Below are 13,918 nucleotides of genomic sequence, written 5' to 3' on the forward strand. Positions count from 1 at the left end.
TTTGCCAATGACAGTCTTGGGTAGGGGAGGTTTGATCCGCAGTCTATCTAAAGATTTCTTTCTTTGTTTTTCCAAAATTAAGGTCGAGTGGGCCAGAAGTTGCTAAAGAAAAGGGCTAAGCAAACTAGGCTGCTCTTAAAGTGGTTACAAGTGGAGAGAGGTGCGGTGAAGAAAGGAAGGGATCGTGCCCTTTTCCTTCCCTCTAGACCACTGCCAACCAGTTCCAGAACTGGCTCCGGATTAACGGGTGGCAGGATCGCAGCGTTGACTTTGAAAGAGAGGGAAGCTGGTCGTTTGGGGCATCTCTGTGCAAGGTTTGAGCTCTGAGGAAGCAGACTTGAGTCTAGGAAAGCTCCTGCTGACTAACTTCTTTCTTTCAATGAGTCTCAAAGGTTTCCCAAGATCTCTCTCTCTCTACACACTGATTCTACAGCTGTGTCTTTGAATTCTGTGCAAAGGGGTCTGTGTGGAATCAGTCCACATCGAAATCACAACCCAGGCATTTTGCAAAAAGATCACCTTCGCCTTAAACCGGCGGCGGCGGCGAAGTCATTGCCCTCCGCCATTGCTTCCATTTTGCTCTGCAGGAAGACAAGGGCTGCATCAATAACCCAGTTTGGCACCGCTTTAACTGCCCTGGTTCAAGGCTATGGAATTCTGGGAGTTAGAGTTTCTTGTGGGGCCCGGAGCGGAGAACAAACTCCAACTCCCAGAATTCCATAGCCTTGAGCCAGACAAAGAGTTCAAGCGGTGCCAAACCGGGTCATTTCTCCAGTGTGGATGCAGCCAAGGCACATCTAAAGCGCGGAGGGCCTTTTACCTGGTGCAGGGCTTTCTTGCAGGGAATGGGGAGGGGAGACCAAGGAGGGAAAAGGAGAGGAAGAGTGGCTGGGGGGGGGGGGAGGGGGGGAGAAATGGAAATCCTCCCTTCCAGCAGCTCCAGAGCCCCTGGCAGCCCTCTCCCTGGGCCCGCCTGCCTAATGTATTCCCCGGGGCTGCTGGGCATTAATTAGTTGTTTAATAGGAGTATGACTAAAAATGTAAAAGAAGGATTAGGAGCGCGGAACGTATGTCCAGCTCCTTCCAACCCACTCGAGGAGGGAAGGGAAATCGTGGGGCCCCGACAAGGCATTTGCATTTCTCGCCAGCTGCTCACTTCAGCTGCACCGGTGGGCACAGGAGGAGCCGGACTACTCCAGAGGAAGGCCCGGCCTGGCAAAGGGATCGGAAGGGGGGGGACGATGGGGCACTGTCCCAGGCCTGGCCACCCAGCCCCAGAGAGGATAGCAAGGGCTGGGGGTGGGGGGTGGCAAGCATGCAGGGAAGGAGGGAAGTGGTCTGTCTGGGAAAGTCCAATTTCAAGTCATGGGGGGGGGGGGGCAAGAGAGAGGCAGGTTGTAGGAGGGGAGGGGAGGGGAGGGGAGGCTGTCTCGCATTCTTCAGATGGGTTCAAAGCCCCAGCAGCCCCAGCATCCAGAGGATCTGTTTACCTTTATTATTTTATCCCGGGACTGTCCTTCCTTTAATGAGGGACACAGAAACATGGATATATTCCAGGAGGAGGCAAAGGGGGTGTCTGGTAGTTGCTGACAACCAAACAAAAAGAGACCTTTCTTTCTTTCTTTCTTTCTTTCTTTCTTTCTTTCACATGATTTTTAAATTCCTTCCTTCCTTCCTTCCTTCCTTCCTTCCTTCCTTCCTTCCTTCCTTCTTTCTTTCTTTCTTTCCACCCCCACCCTCCCAGCCAGCCTCTCTTTGCAGAAAGAGAGAGCTTAGGGTTAACTCCAGTGGGTCCTCCTCCCCAACCACTCTTGCTTTCTCCATTGAGCTACAACGACCCGACCTCTGCTTCAAGAGCATCCAAACTCCACCAGACAGTCACGCACCTTTATGGGACCAACCCAAATACAGACTATCTTGCAAGCTGTCGAAGCTCCACCGGCAACGTGTCTATTGTGCATTCGGGTTGGTCCAATAAAGGTATCACTGTTTGGTGGGGTTTGGCTGTTCTTTTATGGGCGATATGGCCACCACGGCTACTTCTGGATATTCTCCCGATCTCTTGTAAAATAATAATAATAATAATAATAATAATAATAATAATAATAATAATAATTGTTGACAGTCGCTTCGGGAGGACGAAAATACCGATCGTCTGAAGCTTTTTCACACGCATAGATGTGCGGGTTTGTGTTGGGGGAGTTGTTAGAATGTGTGTGTATGTGTGTGTCCACACATCCAATAAGACACAACTTGTATCACACACAAAGACACATATGGGATAGGGAGACAGGCATATGCTTGTAGACTCTGTGTGTGTGTGTTGTGTTGTGTATGTGTTGTGTATGTGTGTGAGAGAGAGGAGATCCACCCAAGATTGTTGGGCTACCCCGATTCCTTGTCTCACCCCTTCCTATAGTAGTAGCCTCATCTTAACATGATCTCTTCCTAAAACAATGAGGGGTCATAGTAGCTCCAACATGATCTTTTGCTTTGGCATGTCAGCTCTTAGGGGTATTAAGATTATCCATGGGAAAACAATTTTCCCCCCTACCCAACTCAATTTTTTTTCTTCTTGATTTATAACCCCATACCTAGCCATTTACACATTTCATAAGTCCTATTGATTTCAGTGAGGTTACCTTCTGTGTAATTTTGCCTGAGGTTTATGGGGGATGTGTCAATACATTTAGCAACATAGGGAGGGAAGTTTGTGTGTTATCAAAGCTTAGGGCGAGATCCTAACCATTCATATCGAAAGCAAGCCACGTGCCCTTAGGATTGGAGTCCCAGAAAGAATCACAATGGTATCCATTTATTTCCATTTCCAATTTTGATCCCTTTTCCAGTGGAGGATAAAGCAATCTCAAATAACCATCTTTCATTTTTATTTTTAAATAATGTGGTGTTTATTTATTTATTTATTTAATCGCCATAAATCGAGGGAGGTCGCGGGTTTCTGAACTTTAAAACGGAGAACTCAGTTTTTAAAAGGGTCTCTGAAAGCAAAGCTTCTCTTCTTTTCATAACACGAAGTAAAAACACGGTGGGGGGGGGGGACCTTAGTTTGTACCACTTTGGAACATCAGTACCAAATACAGAGCAAATAAAAATAAAAATCATTTTAGGGTTTGGGGCCACATTTTAATGCTCTGAAACCCATTCAGCCACATTTATATCCTAACAGCATATTTAAGGGGGAGGGAGCATGGGTGAGGATAGTAAGGAACAACCATGGTTTAAAACAATTTATTTATGGTTGATAGGAAAGAAGGGATTGTATGTAGCCCGGGTCTGGGCAGGTTTCCCAAGACGTTATGCTCAACTAGGATTAGGGCTGCATCCACATTGTAATAATAATCCGATCTGTGACCACTTTAACTGCCCTGGCTCAATGCTATGGAATTATGGGGACTGTAGTTGGTTGTGGCAGATCAGAGCTCCAACTACAATCCCCAGAATTCCATAGCATTGAGCCATGGCAGCTAAAGTGGTCTCAGACCGGATTATTACTAGAATGCTGATGCAGCCTGCTTAGGACGGCAGCAGAAATAAATCGTGTTTTGGGGGTAGATCTCGCTGGAAGGCGTAGAAAAGAGTTTCTTTCCCTCCCTCTGTCCTGAGACCCACCGTCCGTCCCCCCAACCCACCCCTTTTGGCCTCCATCTCTTCGGGTGAAAAAAGGAGTGATCCTGACCCCGCGTGAACCCGGTGGGTGCCACAGGCAGCGGCAGAAACTCGAGCCTTTGGGCTTCTGGCGGGGCCCCCTCTCAAGCCTTCCTTTCAAAGTGCCTAACCAGGCTGGGCTGCTTCTCTTCTCTAGCCAGCCCTCGACCCCCGACTCGCCCACTGGAGGACTCTCCCATCCTTTCTTGGGTCGTTCTTCCTTTCCTGCGACTTGACTTTGAACTCCGGAGACTGGAGAGGCTTTCCTGGCTTCTCCTTGATTCCAGCCCTCCTAGCCCCTGATCCACCCCACAGCTGGGATTAGGGGGGGTCTTGATCTCTCCTTTCCCTTTGGCCTCTGGGGGGCCTTGCACCACCAACTTTCGCTACGAATGGCCACATACTTTCCCTTTCTGCCAGCCTTTGTTGCTCTCGATTCTATCTTTCGCACTGGATTTACTGGTGGAGGGGGAGGGGTCTTAGTTTAACAGAGAAAGCAAATAGATTTCTGAGAGAGTGTGTGTATGAAAGAGAGAGAGAGAGAGAAAAGGAAGGAAGGTTAGAAAGAAAGAAAGAAAGAAAGAAAGAGTCCTCCATTCTTATTTCTTCTCCTCTCTCTCTCTCTCTCTCCCTCCCTCCCTCCTGATGCTCCACTACTTTCCCGTTCACTGGCCCAAAACAACACACTGCAGACCAACACCACCTAAACAAAATTCATTCATACATATTTAAAGTCACATAGGAAAATAAGAGAATGCATAAGAGTATGTATGTATGGTGTGTGTGTGTGTGTGTGTGTGTGTGTGGTCCAAAACACACTGCAGAAATAATCCACGTTGAGACCGCTTTAACTGCCCTGGCTCCATGCTATAGAATTCTGGGAAGTGTAGTTTGTTGTGGCCACAGAGAAAAGCTCCAGGGAGTGGGGGGGAGGGAAAGGAGGTTCCCTGGAAAGCCAGCAAGTTCAAGGAGGCGTCAGCCCTGAAGGACTTGGTAGCCACTACCCCCCTTTTTTTGCCCTCCTTCCTCAACCGTCTAGTGAGGGATTTGGGTCAACTGGCCAGGAGGAAAGCTTTGCTGGCCACACAACCCACTCCAATCCCCACAAATCCATAGCATGCGGACAGGGCAGTTAAAGGGATGTCAAAATGTGTTATTCCTGCAAGGCGGAGGAGGCGTCAGTCCCCTTCAGGCCTAGGGACGGCTTTCCCTTTCTCTCTCTCTCTCTCTCTCTCTCTCGCCTCGTCGCCATCTGGCTACCTCAGGGTTGTCCGACCTAGACGTCTAGACCCCTCTCCACTCTTCAGATCTGTCCCGACGTATGCCCCTCCCCGTCTCTTTCTCTGTCCCAGATCTCCTCCCCGCCGCCTCAGCCCAATCTAAACCCCCCACTTTAAATTTCTTCCCTTTTCTCTGTCCCACTGCATCTGCCCGTCTAAACCACCCTAGTTCTTCAAATCTCCCCCCCATCTGACGTGTGTCTCCCCCTCTCTTTCTTTCTCTGCCCCAGAGCTTCTCCCCACGACATCAGCCCGGTTTAACTACCCCTTTCAGATCTGTTGCCCCCATCCGACGTGTGTCCCCCGCTCCCTCCTCCTCTTCCCCAGATCTCCTCCTCATCGCATCAGCCTAGTCTAGCCCCCCTTTAGATCTGCCCCCCCAATCCGACGTGTGTCCCTCTCTCTCTTCCCCTTCAGATCTGTCCCTCTCTGCACCCGACGTGTGTGCCCCCTCTCTCCCTCTGCCCCAGATCTCCTCCCCACCGCATCAACCAAGTCTAACCCCCGCTTCAGACCTGCCCCCCCCAAGCCGACGTGTGTCTCCCCCCCACCACCCCTTTTCTCTTTTCCTCTGCCCTAGATCTCCTCCCCGCTACCTGGGTCCGGGCTGAGCGGCCCCTGCTCTTCTCTTCTTCCCTCCTTCCCGTCTCTCACCCTCCCTCTCTCTCTCTTTCTCCTCCCCTCCTTCCTTCCTTCCTTCCTTCCTTCTCTCTCTCTCTCTCTCTCTCTCTGGGTCTGCTTTGGGGGTCGGCAGGGAGTTTGGTGGAATCTCTGCTGACGTCAGGCGGCTCCCCAGCCGAAGGCGAGACTCAGACCAAGCCGAGAAGGAGAAGGAGAGCCCCAGCACAGACCCAGAACCCAGGTCCAGACTCAGACCGGCCAGAGGAAGAGGAAGAGGAAGAGGAAGAGGAGGAGAGTCTGCCCTGAGGGGTCCCGCAGCCGCGCCATCCAAGGCCTGCCTTCTATCCATCCCTCCTCCTCCTCCTCCTCGACGGAGCGGCTTGCCAGCCAGGAGCCCACCCTGCTTCTCTCCTGCGGGGCCAGAGGAAGGGAATCTCCTCCCGGCCTGTACTCCTCGCCCGCCCCGTCCCGTCCCATCCCAGCCCGGCCTGGGAGGTTGGGGGGGCTCCGTCCGAAGCGAGCTTTCCTCCTCCTCCTCCTCCTCCTCGGTCCTCTTCCAGCCCCTGGCTTCCAGCGCAAGAAGGCAAGAGAGAAGACCCCCCCACCCCCCCGCGGAGGCTCAGCAGCAGAGGAGCGCTCCCGAAGGAGCCCCGGTAAGCGCCCCCCTTCCTCCCACACAACACACAGGCTCCCAGGCCCCTTCTCCGCGGTGTGAGACAATGCGAGTCGGGCGATTGGTTCCACTCGGGGCCGGGCCTCCCGAAGGGTGATTTGTGGGGCTCCAGCCCAAAGGGGCCGCCGGGACACCAGACCCAGGGCTTGCCTGTGTGTGTGTGTGTGTGCGCGCGCCGTTTGTTTATTATTTCCCCCAGTTATAAATCGCGGTCGGGGGTGCAGGCGTTTCTTTCCTTTCTGTATTTCTTTTCCCTCCTTCCCTTCATTTGTCTTCTCCCCCCCCCCCCCTTCCCTTCCTCCTTCCCCAGCATTTTTAACCAGAGTTTCTTTCCTTGCAAAGACATCTGGGGAAGACTGGCCTTGAGGAACGGCGGGGGGAGAGACCAGATGCTCCAATAGGGAACTCAAGGGCAAGAAAGGAAAGAAGGAAGGAAGGAAGGAAGGAAGGAAGGAAGGAAGGAAGGAAGGGGGATTATTTAGGGGAGTTGAGAGGAAGGCCTGATCCTCAGGCCTTTCCCCCCTTTTGCAAATTCAGTGTTTTTCCAACGGCTTTCTAGCCGTTGAAGTTAGCGACTGGGGCGACAACCAGTCCTGAACGAGGCCGATCCCGAAAGAAATGTATAATAAATTACTCCGCTCCTGGAACCGGAATAAAAACAGGAAAGAGAATAGTAAGAGAGCCATCGCTCCTCCTGTCGTTAGGAGAGCCAGAGCGATGCCTCTTAATATTTCCACTGCAGGCCAACAGATTATTTAGCGCTAACTAGGCACAGAGTATTAACATTCGTGTATGTTGATCTTCTTCTTCTGTCGGAGTGTATTTTTAAGGCACGCAAACACACGCGTACACACTTTTCTCCAAAACTTTGATACTTGTTTTTCTTTCCCTGGCCCTTAGCAGTCTGCAAAAAAGCGGCCTCATTTTCCGGTATTATTATTATTATTATTATTTGATTTTGGGAAAAGTTTGTTTTTATTTTTTTAAAAAAACCCATACAAATATGTACAGACATATACTCATATGCATTCTCTTTTTCATATCTGACTTGAAATATGTTGAACTAATTTAATTAAATCGCATTAAAGAAGGGGTTAGATTTAAAAAGAGGAGGAGTGAGAAAGGGGTCGTACTTTCTTATGGGGTTTGCCCAGCTTTGCAAAAGTTTCTTTGTAGTGAAGTGAACGGCACATCTTTCCGCTGAACTTGTTCGTCCCAATAGTTTTCAGAACACCTAAAATAACCTACTATTTAAAAAAAAACCCTAATTATTAGGCTTTGAAACTTTCTCCGCCAATTCTTTTTACCTCAGTGACTTTGCAGGAAAAATAGCAATCATTGAGTTCAAATAATTGGATGTGTATAAGATTTGCTGGTTTGGGCCCTTAAACAAGTCCCAGTCCAATTTCGTTTAGGAGTCACCTCCTACAACCTTCCTCCAAATCCTACTTTCTAGTATGTGATCAGACATCTTCTTTGGATGTCCCCAGCATTTATGATCCCATTGACTATATCCTCTATGGCTCACAATATATTTAACACAGGAAATTTCACTGCCGCCCAAGAAGATAAAATAAAAAGTGATCAGGGAAACTGGGCCAGAGATTTGGGTTTGGAAAGGCGCATAGATCTAGTACTCACAAGGTTTAGGGAGGGAAAGTCTCAGGATTAGATCTGACCGCAATAAAGATTCTGTTCTATTTTATTTATGATTAGATCGATGATTGGGTAAATCGGTTTACCATAGGCGCTTCGTGTTAATATGGAGGGACATAACTTCTGAAAACTCCCCACCTTTTCCATGCAAAGGGGCCAGGTATTTTCATCCCTTTTAACGCCTGTCAACAGCACCTAAATTAAATCTATTCATACATATTTAAAGTCATATAGGAAAAAAGAGAATGCATACATATGACTGTATCTACGTGTGTGTGTGTGTGTGTGTGTGTTTGATCCAAATACACTGCAGAAATAATCCAGTTTGAGGCTTCCTTAACTAGCTCAGAGCTAGGGAATCCTGGGAACTGTAGTTTATTGTGCCACTAGAGCTCTCAAACAGAGAAGGCTAAATGTCTCACAAAATTACAATTCTCAGAATCGGCTAGCATTGAACTAGGGCAATTAAAGTGGTCTCAAACTGGATTATTTGTGCAGTGTGTTTTGGACTATATATATTTCTCATAGCTACTTGAATTCAGGTATAAATGAGTGTATAGGCAGAGGGAGCTGAGTCTTTAAGAATCGGTTTTCCTTTGGCAATCCTTTACAGGACCAAAAAAATCCCTGGGGAATTTCCTTCCCCATAAACCAGGTTAGGCTTGTCTTGCAACCCGTCTTTCCTACTCCAGAGCCCCATCAAGCCTGGGATCAAATATTCATAACCATGTTGACCGTATTCATATTCACATCCAAATATGAATGTCTATCTTGCCAAAGGATTTTTATTCATTCATTTATTTATTTTTGAAATAAAGTAGAGAAAGGTGAGCCTTGGAGGCCGCTGAAGTTTCTGGCATGTGTTTTTAAGGAAGGGTGGTAAACCAGTGTCATAATTTTGGGAGGCAAAGGAGGCCTCCGAGAGAAAAAGAGGAGGAGGAAAGAAGTTGTACGTCTCAATTTGTTAGATAAATTAGCCCTCAAGACGGGCCTTGGGGTTGGGAGGCCGAATTTGTCATATGCGAGGTTTGTCTTGACAGAACCGGTTGGAGGGCCATCAGAAAGGCATGGAGGAGTTTCTAAATTCCCTTCCCATATAATTTCCCCACAATTTATATATATTAGGCCTCAGGATTGCAAAGGCGTCCCATACACTCCTTTTCCTCGGGTCTCTGCAGCTTGGAATAGCAGTCAATCTGGTCCTATTAGAATCCTGCAGCTAACCTGGAACGCATCAATCCACACTGCAGAATTAACCCAGTTTGAGACCGCTTGAACAGCCCCGGGCTCAGTGCTAGGGAATCCTGGGCCCAGAACTCTCTGAAAGAGAAGGCTAAAGGTCTCACAAAACTACAGTCCCCAAGATTCCTTAGCATTGAGCCAGGGCAGTTCAAGCGGTCTCAAACAGGATTATTTCTGCCGTGTGTTTTGCCCCTATGTCTTTGAATTTAATCCAGTGTAGTTTAATGTGGCATCAGAACCATCTGACAGAGAAGGCTAAATGTCTCACAAGAATTCCCTAGAATTGAGCCAGGGCAGTTAAAGCAGTCTCAAACTGGGTTATTTCTGCAATCAAGGGAAGTTTGGCCCAAAGGTCCATGAGACTTTTCTCGCTCCTCATTTGAAAAGCCACCGATTGCCTGCCTTTAATTGAATATATATAAATTCCAAATTGCAGCAAATAATCTGTACGAAGACAATTGCAAGAAAACCTGCTCAAGATTTGGATATTCTTAATTATGTAGTATTTTTCTTCTTCTTCTTTGCGGCTTTTCTCCTCCTCACCGTTGAAGGCAGGGATTATTTGCATTTAGTTACTTATATTCATTTTATTTCTGGACAGGGCTCTTTCTTTCCTCAAATCTTAGCCAGCTTCGCCAGGATATTTATATTTATCTACTCGGTAACGATATAAGCACCGACTAAGAAGGGGAGCCCCTGAACTCATGGAAATAGGAGAGGTGGGCTTTCGAAAAAAGAAAGAAAGAAAGAAAGAAAGAAAGGGGGGGTTGAGAGAATTACTCCCAACGATGATGACATGCAAATTTTCCACCCAAATTATCATAAGTAAACATTGGAAGCCTGGGCTAATAAAATCCCATCTGTGTTACTTCATATCGAGTTAGTAAGAGAGCGCTGATAATGATTTTTGTAATATCTCCCGAACAGACATCTCAATCAGGCACTAATCCTGCGATCCCCCCCCCCCTCCTTCCTTCCTTCCTTCCTTCCTTCCTTCCCTTCCCTCTTCATTTTATTTTCTTTTTTAAAAAAACCTTAGAATGACTAAAATCTTGAATTTCACAGAAGTGGCATCTCAGATCCTGGTCTCAGGCGGCCTTCAGCAATGGGCCTTCCTTTACTCAAAGGCAGGATGGAAACTCCAGTTAGTAAGGAAACGGTATAGGTCAACCTCCTCAGCCCTCTCCATCCTTCATCCTAACATACACACAAACGCACACACACAGGAGTCAACCCCTGCGAAGATACACAAGAGGCTCTGAGAGGTCCTACTTCTGTTCCTACCGCCTTACTCCTGCCTAAGACCAGAAGCACCCCATTTCCTATCATAGATAGATAGATATTGTTCATTACAGTCATAGAGCAGTAAAATTTGCACCAGAGGCATCTAAATATGAGTTACAAATATTTATGAAAAAATACAAAAACATAAATATACAAATATGTAATCGCATAAAAAGAATTGTCGGAGAAGCCATGCTCCGTTTCCTATCGACTGCAGAAAAACTTCCATCCATCCCTCGCTTTATTTCTACCGCCCTTGTTTCCAAACTGGGCCTCCAGGCGCTTTACAAAACATAGGGAAATAACAATAAAAACTTAGAGGAGTTAAAAACAGGCCCAAAGTTTTTTTGAAAGTATTCGAATTAAAACCATTTAGGCAACTCGCCATTTAGGCAACTGGCCACTTGTACACACAAACGCCTTCGGGATTAAATTAATTCATACATATGTAAAGTCATATATGAAAAAGAGAATGCATATCTTTATGTATGTAGGCCTCCGTGTGTGTGTGTGTGTGTGTGTGTGTGTGTGTGTGTGTGTGTGTGTATACTCCTTAAACACTCTCTCAGCCTCAGAAGAAAGCAGAAGAAAGCCCACCTTCTGGACAAATCTTGCCCAAAAATAAAAAACCCGTGATAAGGGAACCCTAATTCGAAAACGATTTGAAGGCACACAGGGACCAAGTATGGCATTAAAGCCAAAAATAAGAGCAGCGCAAACACCGTCAAATGCCATTTTTGTCTTTAAAAAAACAAACTCTATCTGTCTCATTCCCTCTTTTTAAGGATATCAGAGCTAGTAAGCGCCCGCTCTATGGTCTAAAAATATACTTGCAAATTTTATATATTTGTAAAATTTAAATACACACACACACACACACACACACACACACCAGCACACACTGGAAAGAGGGACTCTCTGGCCAGTTTCCAAGAAAACAGCTTTCCCTAACCCCACTAAAATGGAAAGAGCAAAGTTGAAAATCCCTTCTCTTCCCTCGTCCTTATTGTAAAAATTAAAGCAATTGTTCAAAGCCTTAAATCAGACAAAGAGGACGCCTTTCCTCAGCTTCTTCGACTCCAAGCAGCTGGACCCTGGATTTGTTTCCAGTATTTCGAGCATTTCTAGGATCGGGCTGAGTGGAAAGGAAATCCCTTACTTGAAAAAGTAGGGTGCCCTTACGTTTCCTGGCACTGGCTTCTGCGTAAATCCACCGCTTTGCCGCCTTTGTGCTTATGGATGTCTAGGGATGCCTCCACACTGCTGAAATAACCCGGTTTGACCCCGCTTTAACTGTCCTGGGTCAATGGTACGGAATTCTGGGAACTGCAGTTTGTTGTAGCACCAGAGCTCTCTGACACAGGAGACTAAATGTCTCACAAAATTACAATTCCCAGAATTCCGTAGCACTGGGCCGTGGCAGTTAAACTGGATTGTTTCTGCAGTGCAGATACAGCCTCAGTATAGGGATGAATGAGGATTTTGTTTGGTCCTTTATTTTTCAGGAAAAAAAACTATCCAAAATTCATATATTTCTTCATAGGTTGTTGTTGGGGGGGGACTTAAGGTATATGTGGACCAACTACAATTCCCAGAATTCCATGGCATTGAGGCAGGACAGTTAAAGCGGGGTCAAACCGGATTATTTATCCAGTGTGGATGCATTTTAGAAGCCTTTAGAATCAGAGGACAGACTCCCCTCAAGCCGATCTTTAGGACAAAGGATCTGAAAAGAAGTTAGGATTCTTCGCAGGGGCAGGCTTCGGTTGTGTGCCGTTTTGTGTTTAGTTAACATTTCAGGTTGGTTAGGTAAACTGAACCGAGCTGTTTTCGAAAGAGGCCGAGGCTAAGCCTCCTTCCCTAGCATTTTAATTAAAAAGCCTGAGCCCAGCTATTTCCTCTGGCTTTCTCCCCAGCCAAGGTGGAGGCAAGGCAGATAGATAGCCTGGCCATTGCCATGACTGTTTTTGGTACCTTAACATTTTTATTTGCAAATATGTCCAACTACCGCATCCTTTAAAAAATAAATTAAAAAAAAATATGCAAAGGGAAGTCCAGTCCCTCTCCTGCCCCCATTAATAACTTTATTTCCCCTAAAACGTTTGCTAGATGGGATGGTTTGTCAAGTAAGAAAGAACCCCAGAAGTCGGAGCAGGAATATGCATGATGTTTTTGCATCAAAATAAAAATTATAACAACGAAAGGTGTCACCTTAACCAAGGACAGCTTCCTGAATAAGAATCCGAATCAATGACGGTCCAAAGCTCCAAACTTGGTACAGTGTGATAGTATTGCACTAGAATCAGGTCTGTGCGGTGTGTCTATTTAGTTTTCCCAGCACAAGAATTTAAAAAATCAGAATTGAAAAACAGCTGGATGGGTGCGAATCGCCTTCATTTTCATGAAAACCCAAACATCCAGAAGGAGGGGGGCTGAAGGGGGGGTGGAAGCCTTAAATTGAATTAAAGAGACATATTTCATTTCCATGGACTGGGAATGTCTGCAGAAGTGTCTTCCCCCCCCCCCCCCCCGCATTTAAATATAGAAGAAGGAAAGGTCTCTTGCACAGGTTTGCTCTGAAGTAAATGTGGATTTATTATTCCACTCCACCAAATCCCTGTCACCTCTCAGCCCTCCAGAATATAAGAAAGGCAGTGACCTTTTTTAAAAAAACGGACGGGGGGCACTTTGGCCTCCTCTCCTCTCGATGCTTGAGGTTGTTCTTCCCTGACTTCCATTTTGTCTGTCCTAATGTTCAATACGTCTAATGTTTTGCAGATAACGGGTTATGGAGTCCAACTGTCGTAAACTTGTATCGGCTTGCGTTCAGTTAGGTAAGAGAGACCTTTTCTGATCGATTTTGCGCTTTAAAAGAGGACGGTTTGCTTGCTGTCGCTTGGCTTTCCTTTTTAAATCCCCTGGCAGCGGCCACTGTTTAAATTTCTCTGCCCGGGATGCTCTTGAACGAAGGGACCCAGACAGTAGCAAAACTTCTGAGATCCCACCCGAATCCATAAACGAGTTCAGAATCTGAGTGAATAATATCCACAATCCACACATCAGTGATTCCTTCATGGGGGACAACTAAAATGCACACAAATGTTTGTCGCAAGCTTTGGAAGCTCCATTGGCTTCTTCCATCAGGCAAAGGTTTGAAAAATTATAAAGGATGGGAAATAATGTTAGTCGCAGGCCTGCATTTTGTCAAGATGTGGTTATTCTCAGTTCAGGTGGTTCAGTTCACTGCTACTCCGAGATATATTTTATGGACATCTGAAGCGATTGTCGCACTAGCCGCTTAGGGTCCAGGTTTACTGAGGATGATGCAACGCCCTTGGGTTTCTTAGGTCCAAAACACACTACAGTAACAATCCAGTTAGAGATCGCTTTAACTACCCTGGCTCAGTGCTAGGGAATCTTGGGAATTGTAGTCTACTGTGGCTCCAGAGCTCTCTGACAGAGAAGGCTAAATGTCTCACACGACTACAGTTTCCAG

The 13,918-nt window shown here is 46.7% G+C and overlaps 1 protein-coding gene across 1 annotated transcript in view; it reads left to right on the forward strand.

Moving 5' to 3' along the window:
* Positions 1 to 5,623: 5,623 nt before the first annotated feature.
* The window catches only part of LOC149313045 (pituitary homeobox 2), a 55,796-nt gene continuing 47,501 nt past the window's right edge, over positions 5,624 to 13,918 (forward strand). Inside the window, exons 1-2 of the mRNA XM_089525964.1 lie at positions 5,624 to 6,220; positions 13,201 to 13,256. Of these exons, the coding sequence (XP_089382090.1) occupies positions 13,211 to 13,256 (46 nt within the window). The 5' untranslated portion in view covers positions 5,624 to 6,220; positions 13,201 to 13,210. The remainder of the gene's footprint in view (positions 6,221 to 13,200; positions 13,257 to 13,918) is intronic.

The sequence above is a fragment of the Sceloporus occidentalis genome, unplaced genomic scaffold, assembly GCF_023333645.1.
Source record: "Sceloporus occidentalis isolate IW3139 unplaced genomic scaffold, rSceOcc1.0.p SCAF_5, whole genome shotgun sequence".
Classification (NCBI taxonomy): domain Eukaryota; kingdom Metazoa; phylum Chordata; class Lepidosauria; order Squamata; family Phrynosomatidae; genus Sceloporus; species Sceloporus occidentalis.